Here is an 18,656-nt window from a genome sequence, read left to right on the forward strand (position 1 = left end):
GCCTCACTGGCCAAGCTCAAACCTGTCTGGATCTTGTATATTTCATTGGATTTCGAATTGTGTTTTTTACTACTGTGTGAAGCACTTTGTGACTACTATATTTTGCCGGATTTTGGGGAAATGTATTTGATCAGATCCAAGACCAAGAACGGACATTTCATCTTGAAATGCAATTTAAAATAATAACAGATGAGAGAACATGGTAAATAGGTGTATGTATGCTAACGCTAACACCTTCAGCTACATGACGTATGCTAACGCTAACACCTTCAGCTACATGAGGCACAGACAGAACTGTGGTAAGTGTCTGGTATGTTAACGTAACATATGAACAGTTATTCAGATAACTATAGCATAAAGAACATGCTAACAAGTTTAGCAAAGCATCAGTTTTACCCCAAATCACTAAATCCATTGAATTCTTCTTCCTCTGTGTCACTTCTAAACAACTCCACAAACTCCAGAGGAAGAGGAAGTGCAGATTCTTCTTCTGCGTTGCTTAGAGCCTAGAGCGCCCTCTTGTGGTTGTCAGTGTGAAAATAACAAATAATATCACATATAAGTTGCACCACTGCCAAAACTATGAAAAAAGGTCAGACTCCGCAAAATACGGTGTATACGTCTGTGAAAAGCGCTAAAAACAAATACATTTGACTTAATGACTTACTTAGATGTGGCTCACATTTCACAGCTGCAACAATAAGTTACATTGCTGAACACTCCACAATAGAACGCTCGGATTCAAATGAGTAAAACCATCGAACGAGTTTAACGCACAGTCTATTTGTAAAGCCGAAAGGTCAGCGACGCACGACGCAAACCCAGCACAGTCAGACGCACTCAATTCGCAATGAGAGCAGAAACACGGCGAAATAATATTGGCGAGTGAATCATCGCAGTGTCGGTTGAAGTGGATATTACTTCTTAATCTGGACACACACACATAAACGCGTCGAGCACAAAGGGCCGGTAAAGCAGAGACAGGCTAATCTGTCATGGCTGGCTGGCTGGTCACACGGGGTTAATAGATTCCTCCTATCGCGCGAGAGTCGGCCTTCATCGCACCATCATCACCATCAAAACAGCTCGTATTTAGAAAGTTTCTCTCTAAATATGAAAAAAAAACTGTTGTATCGAGTTTATTTATGTACAGCGTGAAAGTGATGAAAGTGTGTTTATTATTGTCAGTGTCCGGGATTTTTTTTTCCATCCGTTGTATGCGTATGTGTATGCGTATGCGTATGCGTATGTATATATATGTAGTCTTGCCAATAAGCAGTATTTAAAGCAACACAGCGTAACTTTCCGGAGCTAGCATGTCACCTGCACGATCGGCGATGCAAAGTTCAAACCGCGCACTCCGTGGACATAGACGTTTTATACCAGGGGTGTCCAAACCTTTTTCACTGAGGGCCGCATTTTGAAACTTATACGGAGCAAAGGGCCACAAACAACCCGACAATGTCAAATTTGAAAAGTGATTCATTTGAAGTTTTACATTTGACATAGTTTTGATGCCTCCACACCTTTCATAAGACTTGGAACATTATTATTAGGTTGGTATAACATCAAAATGCTTGAATTTTTCTAATTTTCCAGTAAAAGTGCTTCTATTTGTTGTTTGGGCCAACTTAGCAGGAAGCCGGAGGGCCAACAAAAATTGGTCTAAGGGCCGCATTTGGCCCCCGGGCCGTAGTTTGGACATGCCTGTTTTATACCGTAGTGTGCAATATCAAAGCAAAAAAAAAAAAAAAAGAGTCGGGTTTGTGGAGATGCAAATGTTTTTCTAAATGTTTCGCTGCGAGAAAATATCCAAAATGGGGGGGAAACATGTCACTTTTGTTTTTTGGGCTAAAACGTTAAGCAGTGAGGTTGTAAAAATGATGGCAAGGCAAAAACAGAAGTAAAGTTGCAGTTAAGTCCTCTTACTTTTTAATATTCAAAATGTGTATGTTTGTATTTTCTATGACGGTAAAACATACAGTTGCTTCTTTAGAGTCATTGCTCTTCCAGTTCGATTAGAAACGACCAACATCAATGCATTGCCTTTGCCTTTTCTGTCACTTTTTACATCCAAACGTTTAAATCCCTCTCCTCCCAGTTCAGGTAACTTACTAAACTCATTATTGAACTTTATAGAAAGTCGATTTCTCAAGTCACTTTGCCTTTTTTTAATTATGGCTGCACTGAATTAACCGCAGTATAAAAGGGGAGTGAGTGCACCTTCTCTTCCACTCCTCTCATCTGTGGGGGTTTTCAATACTTCCTCCCACTGTCATAATGGCCCTGCAAGAACGTGGAAGTGAATGTGGAAGCGAGCGTGGAAGCGAATGTGGAAGCGAATGTGGAAGCGAATGTGGAAGCGAATGTGGAAGCGAATGTGGAAGCGAATGTGGAAGTGAATGTGGAAGCGAATGTGGAAGCGAGTGTGGAAGTGAGTGTGGAAGCGAGCGTGGAAGTGAATGTGGAAGCAAGTGTGAAAGCGAATGTGGAAGTGAGTGTGAAAGTGAGTGTGAAAGTGAGTGTGGAAGCGAGCGTGGAAGCGAGCGTGGAAGCGAGCGTGGAAGCGAGCGTGGAAGTGAATGTGGAAGTGAATGTGGAAGTGAATGTGGAAGCGAATGTGGAAGCGAATGTGGAAGCGAATGTGGAAGCGAATGTGGAAGCGAATGTGGAAGCGAATGTGGAAGCGAGTGTGGAAGTGAATGTGGAAGCGAATGTGGAAGCGAGTGTGGAAGCGAGCGTGGAAGTGAATGTGGAAGCAAGTGTGAAAGCGAATGTGGAAGTGAGTGTGAAAGTGAGTGTGGAAGTGAATGTGGAAGCGAATGTGGAAGCGAGTGTGGAAGTGAGTGTGGAAGCGAGTGTGGAAGCGAGTGTGGAAGTGAATGTGGAAGCGAATGTGGAAGCGAGTGTGGAAGTGAGTGTGGAAGCGAGCGTGGAAGTGAATGTGGAAGCAAGTGTGAAAGCGAATGTGGAAGTGAGTGTGAAAGTGAGTGTGGAAGTGAGTGTGAAAGTGAGTGTGGAAGCGAGCGTGGAAGCGAGTGTGGAAGTGAATGTGGAAGCGAGTGTGGAAGTGAATGTGGAAGCGAGTGTGGAAGTGAATGTGGAAGCAAGTGTGAAAGCGAATGTGGAAGTGAGTGTGAAAGTGAGTTTGGAAGCGAGCGTGGAAGCGAGTGTGGAAGTGAATGTGGAAGCGAATGTGGAAGCGAATGTGGAAGTGAGTGTGGAAGCGAGCGTGGAAGCGAGTGTGGAAGTGAATGTGGAAGCAAGTGTGAAAGCGAATGTGGAAGTGAGTGTGAAAGTGAGTGTGAAAGCGAGTGTGAAAGCGAGTGTGGAAGCGAGCGTGGAAGCGAGCGTGGAAGTGAATGTGGAAGTGAATGTGGAAGCGAGTGTGGAAGTGAGCGTGGAAGTGAATGTGGAAGTGAATGTGGAAGCGAGTGTGGAAGTGAGTGTGGAAGCGAGTGTGGAAGTGAATGTGGAAGCGAGCGTGGAAGTGAGTGTGGAAGTGAATGTGGAAGTGAATGTGGAAGCGAGTGTGGAAGCGAGTGTGGAAGTGAGTGTGGAAGTGAATGTGGAAGCGAGTGTGGAAGTGAGTGTGGAAGCGAGTGTGGAAGTGAGTGTGGAAGCGAGTGTGAAAGTGAGTGTGGAAGCGAGCGTGGAAGTGAGTGTGGAAGTGAGTGTGGAAGCGAGTGTGGAAGTAAATGCGGAAGTGAGTGCAGTTTACAGCAGATAAGAAAAACAACTCATAAAAAAGGCAATTTGTCCATCTGGATAATCACATAAATGTTGTTTTCAATATAGACTTTTATACAAGTGAAACTAGGATACACATGATGTCAATATTTAAACATGTGGTTTTACTTAAATAAAGCCAGACAGTCACTAAATATTCATCTACTTCCATTTGGACTGCACTGCAGCTCAAACGCTTCACTTAAAATCCTGAATTGCAAATACATTTTGATCATGAGAGTTTTTAAACCAGGCAAAATCTGCGTTTTCATTCATTGTTTTACGTGCGCGTCCGCCGTCTTTGGTTGCGGTAACCCTTGACTACAGAAGCACACAACAGATCTCACATCTGATGCACCTTGGACCGTTCTGTGAGCCGCAAAGCCTTTAGAAAGAGCGTCCTGGTGAATGGAGAGGAGTGGGAAAGCGTTCAAGAGTCACATTTTCTGTTTAGTTCATGCAGCTTTTCCACCGCACGTGTCACCGAGGGGCCCCGTCTCCATCTGAACTCATTTCTAACGTCGACTCTTAAAAAGCAAGCCTTGCTGCTCTGGCTTTTAAAAGATGCACAGCTGTCATTAGAAAGGGTGGTAATTTAGAGAGCAGGTCTATGAAAAGGTTACTCTCCCACTTTAAATCTTCTGCTTCAGGTTTAGGGCAGGGACAGAGAGCTTGGCTGCCACCTTTTGGGCTTTGTGTGCAACTACATAGCAAACATATGTATGTGCAGCACAGAGCACAGTATTTTCAGGGCTAAAGGTTTATCAGAGGTGTTTTGGTTTAATTTGAAGGATTTAGCAAGAACTGTAGAAGCATAAAATGAGTAAACTGAGTAAAAAAGTATAGGGAAGTAACTATATACATGTACAGAAAAGAAAGTAACTGTATTCTGGTTAGTTTCTGCAGACTACATTTCTAAACCAAGCGGCTCGTGTAGCGAGTGTGTGCGGTTTTGTCCTTCTCTAATAAGTGACAAAGAAATGCACACGAAAAATAACTCATAAAACTGATATGTTTCTATGATTGGACCATGCAACATTACGAGAACATTCAGCACAACTGACCCCAGAACCACTGGATCCCACTGTCCATTCTCTCGAGCCGCCGAGTCCTCGAGTCTTTAGTCAGATGTTCAATATTGTCTGGTGACTTTATTAAAACGGCCCAAACTGAATAATGTGGTACTAAATTGCCCTTTCATTCATTACATGCAAATTATATCACAAGATTTGAATCAATTGTGAAATCCCACACTTCCAGCCACAAGACACAGTCCGTTAAACAGTGAAAATCTATTAGCCACGCCTTTGATTCTTGAGCAAACAGCTTGAGGGCAATCGCTTGGACATACACGCGCAATTTTACAACAGCGGCAATAAAAGATAAGGCCGTGTATTCACCTGTTGTAAATCCACGCTTCTGGGAAAGAGCAAATACATTGTTTCTACAGCGAGTCATAAAGTCACAGGACCCGATCGTAATGAGGAGAATTGCATAAAAAGAAGCAGAAGGTTTCACATTTACAAACGCCACGCTCTCACGTGCTGCACCACATCAGATTCTCACCGGTGGCAGTGGGACTGAGGAGGATGTGAAACATGTGGAATAACTATACTTAAGTAAAATAGTCAATTGTAGTTAGGTTTGGACTATTATTTCAAGTAAAACACTCAAAATATGCCACTTCTTTTGAGCTCAGTTTTGTACATATACAAAACCCGGAACAAAACCTGGACTAGAACCGGACCAAACAAGGTCTACTTCAGGACTAAATTGTGCGACAAGGACAAAACCAGGACCAAACTTTCAATTCAATGTATTTTCGCACAGCCTAAAATCACAACAGCAGTTGCTTGGAAACTAGGACAAGGAACCTTACTCACATGGAACCAGAACCGCTGCCCACGTTTGAGTTGTTAGATTTAGAATATACAACATAACCTGCTCAAAAAGTGTTTTATTCATTTAGGAATTTTAGTATTTCATTTCAAACTTGTTTCTCGCTCACAAACCCTGCACATTGCCACTTCACATGCAATCATTTCCTGGCCACGAGCACATCTTTAGGTCTACGTTTACCGACAGAGAAGTGCAGTAGTTTGGATCAGTTTCATCCTAAAGCGTCCGACTGAGGCAGACTGAGCACTATATTTAACAGTTATATGAAAACGGCACACAGTGGTCTTATTTTGACATAAAGTGCTGCTTTTTCTACTGCACTTAATTGGGAAAAACTTAACCTATATACAAGAAGAAAAACAAAGTTGGGTAAGGCAGCTTTATGGTAGATGCAGCCCACATGAGTCCACGTAAATACTTAAATAAGTGTATTTTATTCTCTTGTTCTCTTGTGTTATTGTAAGTAATGTAATGCGTCCAGTGAAGGGGCTGTGTATAAGTAAGTGTTGCACGACGACTTATTACTTGCATCTGAAACTTCCTTGTGGAGAGTGAACAAGGCCCCTCACACTCTCTGCTCATGTGAGGGGCCCCTCATGACCCCAAAGGTCAGGTGACCAGCGGCTTAGACACATTGGAAAGGTCATTTTGTAATCACAGCCTTAAGCCATCATCACCGACAGACACACAAGTCTACAGTAGATATTTGTACTTTGTGTGGACAAGCAGACAGTACGGTTAACTTTGATTTATTTAGCTCCTTCTAGTGGTGCCAAGGTTCCTCTGCAGGTCTAGTGTTTTTGCATAATTTAGAGTCAATTTTATCCACACATTTGTCCTTTTTTGGCATCATTATGGGTTGGAATTCCGCTTGTATTTTTGTCACTCTATTTTAAAGCGGAACAAAGTAACATTTTACAATATTGATTGTCTCAGTTTGCTCATGTGATGGTTAAATATGTATTTTTGGGGCGTTTGAAGCGTCGCCCCCTGCTGTCTCCGGGCGGGAAATCAGTCTCGAACCAAAGACAACTCTCCTGAGAAACCCTGGCTATTCTTTTTATATTTGCAAATGTGAAATGTTTTAGTACATGATTATACCGTCTTATTATGATAAAGAAAGAAAGATTTCGTGTCTATTTTCTGGTTAAGTTATTTCACACGGGAGCTGCAGGGGGCGCTCTATCGCCACAGTTACTTAGCTCTGAAATAGTTTTGTTATAGACGCGGGTTAGATCTGGTGGTACTTGGAAAGACAAGTATTTTTTTTTGCCTGTGAAACGTTTGAGAACTACTAAATCAAAGCCATCGCCACCCAAGGCACAAACACATCCCAGAGAGGAAAAAAAACACTTTTGCCTGAACCTCAAACATCACAACGGACAAGTTTTACCAAATAAAACAGAATATTTGTTTCCTCCTCACTAAATACAAGTAAATATCTCCCGGCGGCACATTAAAAAAAGTCTCCATTAAACACCCCGGAAACTAAACGGCGATATATAAAAGCATTCTCCTATTTAGCCAAAACTGCAAAACCCTGCATTTTGAAAGCAGGCCGCTTAGTTGACCCCCCCCCCCCCCAGTACAGTGTGTGCGAGGCGAGCGGACGCGGGGAGGATGCCGCGACAGGGTAAATGATGGCCGTATCGATTCTTGTAGCTCTTTTATAGCCCTGTCATGTCAGTTTAGCACTCCGGCAACTACCCCTTTAGAGCCCCATCAATACTGAGCCCCGGTACATTGCGGCGGGCAGATAGAAAGGGACGGATAAGAGGGGAGAGCGAGAAGATAAATATAAAAAGGAGTTGTAATACTTAGTGCAGCGTCAGGGCGAGGACGCTGGCGCACTAAACTTTGAGAAGGTGATGAGGTTGTTAGCAGCTGTTGACATTAAACAGCGGGATTACGATCTAGCCACGCCGCAAACATTTAGACTGGACAGCTGAATCGAGTCAAACGCGCCGTAAAAGAAAGGACTTTGTAAACACGTAGTTAGAATCTTATCACGGAGATATTTAGGGATCAGGGCCGTCAACGCAACTGCAGCTGAAATGAAAAAGTGCGGAATTCGGACCCGAGCGTTTGGAAAAAAGACGTGCAAAACGACAAAAACGACATATTTCTCCACTAAAAAGCTTTTGAATTTTACGACAAGTATCAGTGTTTATTTTCACAATTTTCATTTCATATTTTAGTACTAAATGTGACTACCCCCGGACACACACGCTGGCTTCACGCTCTCCGACAACAACAAACAATAAATCACGCAAACAACAGCTTTACACCGTTACTGGGAAAGTAGGACAAATTAGGAGGACAAATTGAAAGTTTTTCAATGTTTTAAAATTATAAACATAAAATGCAGAACAGGACACGACCAGAGAGCGAAAATTTAAATGTAAACACAAAAACTTTAACTAAATATCAAAAGACATTAAAAAAAACAAAACAAAAACGGCACATTTAAAATTAAAACACAAAAAACTTTAACTAAACATAAACAATTAAAACAAACACACACAAAAAACACACATTTAATATAAATGTAAAAGTCTCTTCCAATTTCCATCCCCAACCAGAATAAATCTATTTCAAGATTTGTATGGCAAGGCAGAAAACCCTCCAATCCAATTTAAAACTCCAAAAGTGAAATGCTAAACTGTGGTAAACGCATCGATAATGTACACTATAATCAGTGGCCAATTTAAAAGCTTCATGGGTGTCAAAATGTACTTTTTTACTATGCTTGATGTGTAATGTTGATTTTTACTGTATATTTTGAAATGTTTTTTATTAAAGGCTGGATGATTTTTTGGCAATTTGAGAACTCACATGCCACTCCCCCGCGCACGTGCCACTCCCCCGCGCACGTGCCACTCCCCCGCGCACGTGCCACTCCCCCGTGCACGTGCCACTCCCCCGTGCACGTGCCACTCCCCCGTGCTCGTGCCACTCCCCCGTGCTCGTGCCACTCCCCCGTGCTCGTGCCACTCCCCCGTGCACATGCCACTCCCCCGTGCACATGCCACTCCCCCGTGCACATGCCACTCCCCCGTGTGGACTGATACAACACACACGTGCGTTTGTTTATTAGCATCTCTCGTTTATATCACATCTCTCGTCTCCCGTAGATTTCCGTCTCTTCTGAATCAGCTCGAACAGTCTTTCTCCGTCTTCATTTTGTCCCGTACACTGAGGGAACTATATTATGATAGATCAATGCGCTTGGACACATGGAAACGTGCTGCTCGTGGGGACGAGCCACACGAGGCTGCAGGTGAGCGGTAGGTGCGTTTTATGATTGATACGTGGCAGGACTAATCGACAGTCCACGCCACGAGGAAATAAGACTAACATTTGGGCCAAAAAAATTGTCCATTCAACCAAAAGCTCATTCAGTAAAAACCTCTAGGTAAAGTTATTGTGCAATATCTAATTCACCTGCAAAATTGAATGAGGAGTTCAAAATGTAAATTGATACTGAGGGTTTAGCAGTCAAAAATACAAAATAATTATATTTTATTCTCACTGTGATACTGATATTTAATTCTAATGTCTTTATTTTTTATTCAGTTTCATTCAAACTTTTCTTTTCTCTTTGCAAAAAACGTCAATATTTCGCCCTCAAAATCGATGCAAACCAATGTTGGATGCACCCGTGACGTCCATTGTTAATATTTTCACCGCTCGTTCTCCAGTTCATTCGTTCACTCGGATCGATTATGTGACACCTGCGGTCGCATAACGCTGGAGGAGAGACGAGGCTTTTTTAAAAACGCCTTTTCTCGTGACGGCGTCGCTCTGTTCAGCAACGCGGAAAATGAACCCTGTCTGCATTATCCGACGGTCGCTAAGTAATGGATTTTATCTGCCGCCAAAACAACGCGCTAACGTGTCATTCAACGGCACCGTCAGCAATTAGCTTTCATTTAGAAGTTGACGTTTTATTTAGAGGTGAACGATATTTTCAATGGCGTTTTCAAAATGCTGAAACACACAAATGTCTCGAAAAAGAGTATTTTAGACCTTTGTGGTAGGATCATTGCTAAAAGTGATTGTAATACCGTATTTCCCGGGCTATAAGTTGCTCTGAGTATAGGTCACATTTTTGGGAGAAATCTATTTGATAAAATCCAAGACCAAGAACAGACATTTCATCTTGAAATGCACTTTAAATAACAGATGAGAGAACATGGTGAATAGGTGTACGTATGCTAACGCTAACACCTTCAGCTACATGACGTATGCTAACGCTAACACCTTCAGCTACATGACGTATGCTAACGCTAACACCTTCAGCTACATGACGTATGCTAACGCTAACACCTTCAGCTACATGACGTATGCTAACGCTAACACCTTCAGCTACATGACGTATGCTAACGCTAACACCTTCAGCTACATGACGTATGCTAACGCTAACACCTTCAGTTACATGACGTATGCTAACGCTAACACCTTCAGCTACATGACGTATGCTAACGCTAACACCTTCAGTTACATGACGTATGCTAACGCTAACACCTTCAGTTACATAACGCACAGACAGAACTGTGTCTGGTATGCTAATGTAACGTTGTGTCACTTCTCTGTGTCACTTCTGAACAACTCCACAAACTCAGGAGTTAGAGGAAGTGACGATTCTTCTTCGGCGTCACTAAGAGCCTAGACCGCCCTCTTGTGGTTGTCATGTGAAATGCGGTTGTGTCTGAATATAATGAATAATATCACATATATGTCGCTTCGGAGTATAAGACGCGGCCAAAAGTAGTCCGGAAAATATACAGTAGTTAAAAGCAGTAGTTGGAATTGAATTGGTAGGACCAGTGCTAGTAATAATTATTGCGACTTAAATGATTTTTCCTTCTCATTTACTCACACAAGCTTGTATTTAGAGAGATTGATCCATGTTTGAGTAATTGCGTAGAAATGCTTGTATCATTAAGTCATTTTAGATCAATAATGCAATGTAAAATATCCAAAATGATTATCGAAGAGGATCAAAGATACCAACTATATAGCAGACAGAAGTGTAATATGTCTTTGTTGATGGTAAAAGTTGGTAAAAGTAGAAGCTGTAGAAATTGTGTAGTATTTGTAGTAGTGACACGTACTTTACGGTGGCGATTCTGTTGAGAACTTTTACCTCTATATGCCAAGATTTTTAAAGTAAAAGCACATAAAACCTAGATAAACGACTGCTTCCTTTGAAATGTGTCCATGTCTGCGGCTACATTAGGACTAGAGTCTTCCACATCACATTCATCACATGGGACCGAGATTCAATTTGCTCACCACTATTAGAACTGCATCACATGAATTCTACTTTTTTAGATTTCATTTTGGGAAATTTATTTGACGAGAGCACGTAACATGGAAGCAGTCATGAGAAGGAGTCAGGATGTAATAGCACTGCAATAATAATCTGCCGTTATAAGTAACATTAGAAATAGAAAATGATTTGATATTTATTGGTTTAGCCGACTAAACCCGACTTATAAACAAGAGACATTTCTTTATTGGAACACTTAAATACAAAGCGGGCACTGCCAAACATTTTAAGATATCGCTCTCTTGCCAGGCTTTGAGAAACATTTTTAGCAAATTAAAATAATATAATCCGAGTATAATGGAGCAGACCTCAAGATACAAAGATAATCGTGTTTTGTGGGAAAGCTCAAAGCATAAAAAAATGACCAGCATTAATGTAGTAATAGTTTAAAGCACATATTCTAGAGCAAAGATCACGATTTTTGCCCCTTTGACAGCACATTCGTAACCCACTTAAACCCAACAATAACCCCTGAAATGGCAAATCAACACAAACTGTATCCGAGACGTGACGTTAGGCTTGTCACGATCATATAGACACTACTTTATGACACAACCACAACAAAGCAAACCCTACAAACCATGTTTAAATGTACAGTATTGCTAAAGGCATGTGCCGCAACCAATTAAATGCAGCATAAACCACTAATCAACCGCTTAAATCAATCCTCTACAGCGAAATATATTGTTCCAGCCATCACAAAGTGAAGGGTAAGTCGAGGCGTTTTCCTGATATTGTCGACATTCTTACACAAATAAACCTTATGATAAAGAAGAGGGTTTGAAAGCGCGTGTTACTGACCGGTCACAGGAGCAGGCCTCCAGCACACACAGCAGGTTGTAGATGATGAAGGTGAAGATGACAGCCGTGATGGTGCCACGAGGGATGGAGTAACTGGGATTCTTCAGGTCTCCTATGGGAAAGCAAGCAAAACAACAGATTATTACTTATTACTACAACATAATGATGACTCCAAATTGATCATTTTGTTTTCTTTTTTTAGTGCTTTAAAAGTAGGAGATTTAATTAATTATTTTCTGGTTGTAATGTGAATAAGGCATTTACATGTCCTAATTTATTTCTAAAATTAGGAGATTTAATTAATTATTTTCTGCTTGTAATGTAATTTGAATAAGGTAATTACGTCTCCTAATTGATATTCAAATTGTTTTGAAATAATTTGGCTCATAATTGAAATCAAATATTTCAAGTTCTGTGTTCGGCGTTTTATTCTTGAAAAATTGGAAGAAAAAATGAAGAAAAGAAAAGTATAGGCCTAATATGTTTTCTTGGCAATGTTTTGTGACACGTTTGTTTTCAAGGCTAAAATGTGGATTCGAAAAGTGGCAGAACAGAACAGAAGTTAATCAATTATATTTCTGATTACAAAACGGTCGCAATTGCAAACGGTAAGAATTGAAATAACGAGTAAACATTGATCTCACTGGTTTAAGCATTCACCGTCTGGTCATTGAACCAAAAAATATCAAAACCAAAGCAGACATCAATATTTCCTGCATTAACGTAACAGACATAAAGACTAAATTTGAATCTTTAGCGACACTTGACGGAGCAGATCAAAGCGTCAAAAAGCCTGAACCCTGCTGCGTCCGCCCGGACTCACCCGACATGTTCGATCCGGCCATGATCCCGGTGCAGCCGTTGAACATCACGGCGAAGACGGTGGCGAAGGTCATCATTGTGTTCGTGGTGTAGTCGTTGGTGTAGTCGGCTGTGGGCAGAGAGAACACGCCATCAGACAGAGCGAACACGCCATCAGACAGAGAGAACACGCCATCAGACAGATAGAACACGCCATCAGAGAGAGAAAACACGCCATCAGAGAGCGAGAACACGCCATCAGACAGAGCGAACACGCCATCAGACAGAGAGAACACGCCATCAGACAGATAGAACACGCCATCAGAGAGAGAAAACACGCCATCAGAGAGCGAGAACACGCCATCAGACAGAGCGAACACGCCATCAGACAGAGCGAACACGCCATCAGACAGAGCGAACACGCCATCAGACAGAGAGAACACGCCATCAGACAGAGAGAACACGCCATCAGAGAGAGAACACGCCATCAGAGAGAGAACACGCCATCAGAGAGAGAACACGCCATCAGAGAGAGAAAACACGCCATCAGAGAGAGAAAACACGCCATCAGAGAGAGAGAACACGCCATCAGAGAGAGAGAACACGCCATCAGAGAGAGAGAACACGCCATCAGAGAGAGAACACGCCATCAGAGAGAGAACACGCCATCAGAGAAAGAACACGCCATCAGAGAGAGAGAACACGCCATCAGACAGAGCGAACACGCCATCAGACAGAGCAAACACGCCATCAGACAGAGAGAACACGCCATCAGACAGAGAGAACACGCCATCAGAGAGAGAACACGCCATCAGACAGAAAGAACACGCCATCAGACAGAAAGAACACGCCATCAGAGAGAGAAAACACGCCATCAGAGAGAGAGAACACGCCATCAGAGAGAGAGAACACGCCATCAGAGAGAGAACACGCCATCAGAGAGAGAACACGCCATCAGAGAGAGAACACGCCATCAGACAGAGAGAACACGCCATCAGACAGAAAGAACACGCCATCAGAGAGAGAAAACACGCCATCAGAGAGAGAAAACACGCCATCAGAGAGAGAGAACACGCCATCAGAGAGAGAGAACACGCCATCAGAGAGAGAGAACACGCCATCAGAGAGAGAGAACACGCCATCAGAGAGAGAGAACACGCCATCAGAGAGAGAGAACACGCCATCAGAGAGAGAACACGCCATCAGAGAGAGAACACGCCATCAGAGAGAGAACACGCCATCAGACAGAAAGAACACGCCATCAGAGAGAGAAAACACGCCATCAGAGAGAGAAAACACGCCATCAGAGAGCGAGAACACGCCATCAGACAGAGCGAACACGCCATCAGACAGAGCGAACACGCCATCAGACAGAGCGAACACGCCATCAGACAGAGCGAACACGCCATCAGACAGAGAGAACACGCCATCAGACAGAGAGAACACGCCATCAGAGAGAGAACACGCCATCAGAGAGAGAACACGCCATCAGAGAGAGAACACGCCATCAGAGAGAGAACACGCCATCAGAGAGAGAAAACACGCCATCAGAGAGAGAGAACACGCCATCAGAGAGAGAGAACACGCCATCAGAGAGAGAGAACACGCCATCAGAGAGAGAGAACACGCCATCAGAGAGAGAGAACACGCCATCAGAGAGAGAACACGCCATCAGAGAGAGAACACGCCATCAGAGAAAGAACACGCCATCAGAGAGAGAACACGCCATCAGACAGAAAGAACACGCCATCAGAGAGAGAAAACACGCCATCAGAGAGAGAGAACACGCCATCAGAGAGAGAGAACACGCCATCAGAGAGAGAAAACACGCCATCAGAGAGAGAACACGCCATCAGAGAGAGAGAACACGCCATCAGACAGAGAGAACACGCCATCAGACAGAGAGAACACGCCATCAGACAGAGAAAACACGCCATCAGAGAGAGAACACGCCATCAGAGAGAGAAAACACGCCATCAGAGAGAGAAAACACGCCATCAGAGAGAGAACACGCCATCAGAGAGAGAGAACAAGCCATCAGACAGAGAGAACACGCCATCAGACAGAGAACACGCCATCAGACAGAGAGAACACGCCATCAGACAGAGAGAACACGCCATCAGACAGAACACGCCATCAGAGAGAACATGCCATCAGAGAGAACATGCCATCAGAGAGAACACGCCATCAGACAGAGAGAACACGCCATCAGACAGAGAGAACACGCCATCAGAGAGAGAACACGCCATCAGAGAGAACACGCCATCAGAGAGAGAAAACACGCCATCAGAGAGCGAGAACACGCCATCAGACAGAGCGAACACGCCATCAGACAGAGCGAACACGCCATCAGACAGAGCGAACACGCCATCAGACAGAGAGAACACGCCATCAGACAGAGAGAACACGCCATCAGAGAGAGAACACGCCATCAGAGAGAGAACACGCCATCAGAGAGAGAACACGCCATCAGAGAGAGAACACGCCATCAGAGAGAGAGAACACGCCATCAGAGAGAGAGAACACGCCATCAGAGAGAGAGAACACGCCATCAGAGAGAGAGAACACGCCATCAGAGAGAGAGAACACGCCATCAGAGAGAGAGAACACGCCATCAGAGAGAGAGAACACGCCATCAGAGAGAGAACACGCCATCAGAGAGAGAACACGCCATCAGAGAAAGAACACGCCATCAGAGAGAGAACACGCCATCAGACAGAAAGAACACGCCATCAGAGAGAGAAAACACGCCATCAGAGAGAGAGAACACGCCATCAGAGAGAGAGAACACGCCATCAGAGAGAGAAAACACGCCATCAGAGAGAGAAAACACGCCATCAGAGAGAGAACACGCCATCAGAGAGAGAGAACACGCCATCAGAGAGAGAACACGCCATCAGAGAGAGAACACGCCATCAGAGAGAGAAAACACGCCATCAGAGAGAGAGAACACGCCATCAGAGAGAGAGAACACGCCATCAGAGAGAGAGAACACGCCATCAGAGAGAGAGAACACGCCATCAGAGAGAGAGAACACGCCATCAGAGAGAGAACACGCCATCAGAGAGAGAACACGCCATCAGAGAAAGAACACGCCATCAGAGAGAGAACACGCCATCAGACAGAAAGAACACGCCATCAGAGAGAGAAAACACGCCATCAGAGAGAGAGAACACGCCATCAGAGAGAGAGAACACGCCATCAGAGAGAGAAAACACGCCATCAGAGAGAGAACACGCCATCAGAGAGAGAGAACACGCCATCAGACAGAGAGAACACGCCATCAGACAGAGAGAACACGCCATCAGACAGAGAGAACACGCCATCAGAGAGAGAAAACACGCCATCAGAGAGAGAACACGCCATCAGAGAGAGAAAACACGCCATCAGAGAGAGAAAACACGCCATCAGAGAGAGAACACGCCATCAGAGAGAGAACAAGCCATCAGACAGAGAGAACACGCCATCAGACAGAGAACACGCCATCAGACAGAGAGAACACGCCATCAGACAGAGAGAACACGCCATCAGACAGAACACGCCATCAGAGAGAACATGCCATCAGAGAGAACATGCCATCAGAGAGAACACGCCATCAGACAGAGAGAACACGCCATCAGAGAGAGAACACGCCATCAGAGAGAACACGCCATAAGAGAGAACACGCCATCAGAGAGAACACGCCATCAGAGAGAACACGCCATCAGACATGATGGAGGAACAGAGCTCTTTTGTGTCGTTTACAGCTCAGTGTCAAGTCAATAAGGAAAAGAGAATATGTGTTGTTCAAAAATCAATGTCATAGTCATGATCTGAAGGAAACTGAAAAAATGTGTCTTTAATGTTTTATATGGACCAAGTAAACTATTCAAAGTACACTGCAGTATTTAGGCCGGAGTCAGAGGTTAGAAGAGGCAAGAAGAGGTTAGAAGAGGTAAGAAGAGGTTAGAAGAGGTTAGAAGAGGTTAGAAGAGGTAAGAAGAGGTTAGAAGAGGTAAGAAGAGGTTAGAAGAGGTCAGAAGAGGTCAGAAGAGGTTAGAAGAGGTTAGAAGAGGTTAGAAGAGGTGAGAAGAGGTTAGAAGAGGTAAGAAGAGGTTAGAAGAGGTGAGAAGAGGTTAGAAGAGGTCAGAAGAGGTTAGAAGAGGTTAGAAGAGGTTAGAAGAGGTCAGAAGAGGTTAGAAGAGGTAAGAAGAGGTTAGAAGAGGTGAGAAGAGGTGAGAAGAGGTTAGAAGAGGTAAGAAGAGGTTAGAAGAGGTTAGAAGAGGTTAGAAGAGGTGAGAAGAGGTTAGAAGAGGTGAGAAGAGGTTAGAAGAGGTTAGAAGAGGTCAGAAGAGGTCAGAAGAGGTTAGAAGAGGTTAGAAGAGGTTAGAAGAGGTTAGAAGAGGTAAGAAGAGGTCAGAAGAGGTTAGAAGAGGTAAGAAGAGGTTAGAAGAGGTAAGAAGAGGTTAGAAGAGGTTAGAAGAGGTTAGAAGAGGTAAGAAGAGGTCAGAAGAGGTTAGAAGAGGTAAGAAGAGGTTAGAAGAGGTAAGAAGAGGTTAGAAGAGGTCAGAAGAGGTCAGAAGAGGTTAGAAGAGGTTAGAAGAGGTTAGAAGAGGTGAGAAGAGGTTAGAAGAGGTAAGAAGAGGTTAGAAGAGGTGAGAAGAGGTTAGAAGAGGTCAGAAGAGGTTAGAAGAGGTTAGAAGAGGTTAGAAGAGGTCAGAAGAGGTTAGAAGAGGTTAGAAGAGGTGAGAAGAGGTGAGAAGAGGTGAGAAGAGGTTAGAAGAGGTAAGAAGAGGTTAGAAGAGGTTAGAAGAGGTTAGAAGAGGTAAGAAGAGGTTAGAAGAGGTGAGAAGAGGTTAGAAGAGGTAAGAAGAGGTTAGAAGAGGTTAGAAGAGGTAAGAAGAGGTTAGAAGAGGTTAGAAGAGGTAAGAAGAGGTTAGAAGAGGTCAGAAGAGGTTAGAAGAGGTAAGAAGAGGTTAGAAGAGGTGAGAAGAGGTAAGAAGAGGTTAGAAGAGGTTAGAAGAGGTTAGAAGAGGTCAGAAGAGGTTAGAAGAGGTCAGAAGAGGTAAGAAGAGGTTAGAAGAGGTAAGAAGAGGTTAGAAGAGGTCAGAAGAGGTTAGAAGAGGTAAGAAGAGGTTAGAAGAGGTGAGAAGAGGTTAGAAGAGGTAAGAAGAGGTTAGAAGAGGTAAGAAGAGGTAAGAAGAGGTTAGAAGAGGTTAGAAGAGGTTAGAAGAGGTAAGAAGAGGTCAGAAGAGGTTAGAAGAGGTTAGAAGAGGTTAGAAGAGGTAAGAAGAGGTTAGAAGAGGTGAGAAGAGGTTAGAAGAGGTAAGAAGAGGTTAGAAGAGGTAAGAAGAGGTTAGAAGAGGTAAGAAGAGGTTAGAAGAGGTTAGAAGAGGTTAGAAGAGGTAAGAAGAGGTTAGAAGAGGTTAGAAGAGGTTAGAAGAGGTTAGAAGAGGTAAGAAGAGGTGAGAAGAGGTTAGAAGAGGTAAGAAGAGGTTAGAAGAGGTAAGAAGAGGTTAGAAGAGGTTAGAAGAGGTTAGAAGAGGTAAGAAGAGGTTAGAAGAGGTAAGAAGAGGTTAGAAGAGGTTGTCAAACGAGTTCTGCGTTTGTGAGAAAGAATTTACCCTCAGAGACACTCGAGTCTAAAAAGTTGTATGTAGGAAAACTGTGTTCACTTACATACTACCGTATTTTACAGACTATACAGCGCACTTAAAAGCCTATAATTTTCTCAAAAAAACTACAGTGCGCCTTATAATCCAGTGTGCCTTATATATGGATTGATTAATATCTCGCAGCAACTGCCAAAAGATTATGAGGAAAAGCTTGCCACTTTCCACACACACGGCATTAATAAAGTTTGACTGAATAATGCACCGTATGTATGAAAAATGATCAAAAATAGACCATTGACAGTGCGCGTTATAATCCTGTGCGCCGTATAGTGCGGAAAATACTATAATATCATTTTGAAGAAACAATACTACAATTAAAAGGCTCAAATGCTCACACTTTAATTCATTTTAGGGCTGCGTAATATTATTGCAATATTCAAATATACTCTTTGACACAGCTATTTAGGCTTTAATATGCCTTAAATCTACTAGTCAAC

At 43.3% G+C, this 18,656-nt stretch overlaps 1 protein-coding gene across 1 annotated transcript in view; it reads right to left on the reverse strand.

Moving 5' to 3' along the window:
• Positions 1-18,656, reverse strand: part of LOC140368701 (solute carrier family 12 member 9) — an 89,858-nt gene that overhangs the window by 62,904 nt on the left and 8,298 nt on the right. The window contains exons 5-6 of the mRNA XM_072455738.1: positions 12,588-12,695; positions 11,765-11,876 (exon numbers count right to left, since the gene is read on the reverse strand). Coding sequence (XP_072311839.1) covers positions 11,765-11,876; positions 12,588-12,695 — 220 coding nt within the window. The remainder of the gene's footprint in view (positions 1-11,764; positions 11,877-12,587; positions 12,696-18,656) is intronic.

This window comes from Eucyclogobius newberryi, unplaced genomic scaffold (genome assembly GCF_026437365.1).
Source record: "Eucyclogobius newberryi isolate DKJ021-1_F unplaced genomic scaffold, fEucNew1.0.hap1 SCAF_10, whole genome shotgun sequence".
Lineage (NCBI taxonomy): Eukaryota > Metazoa > Chordata > Actinopteri > Gobiiformes > Gobiidae > Eucyclogobius > Eucyclogobius newberryi.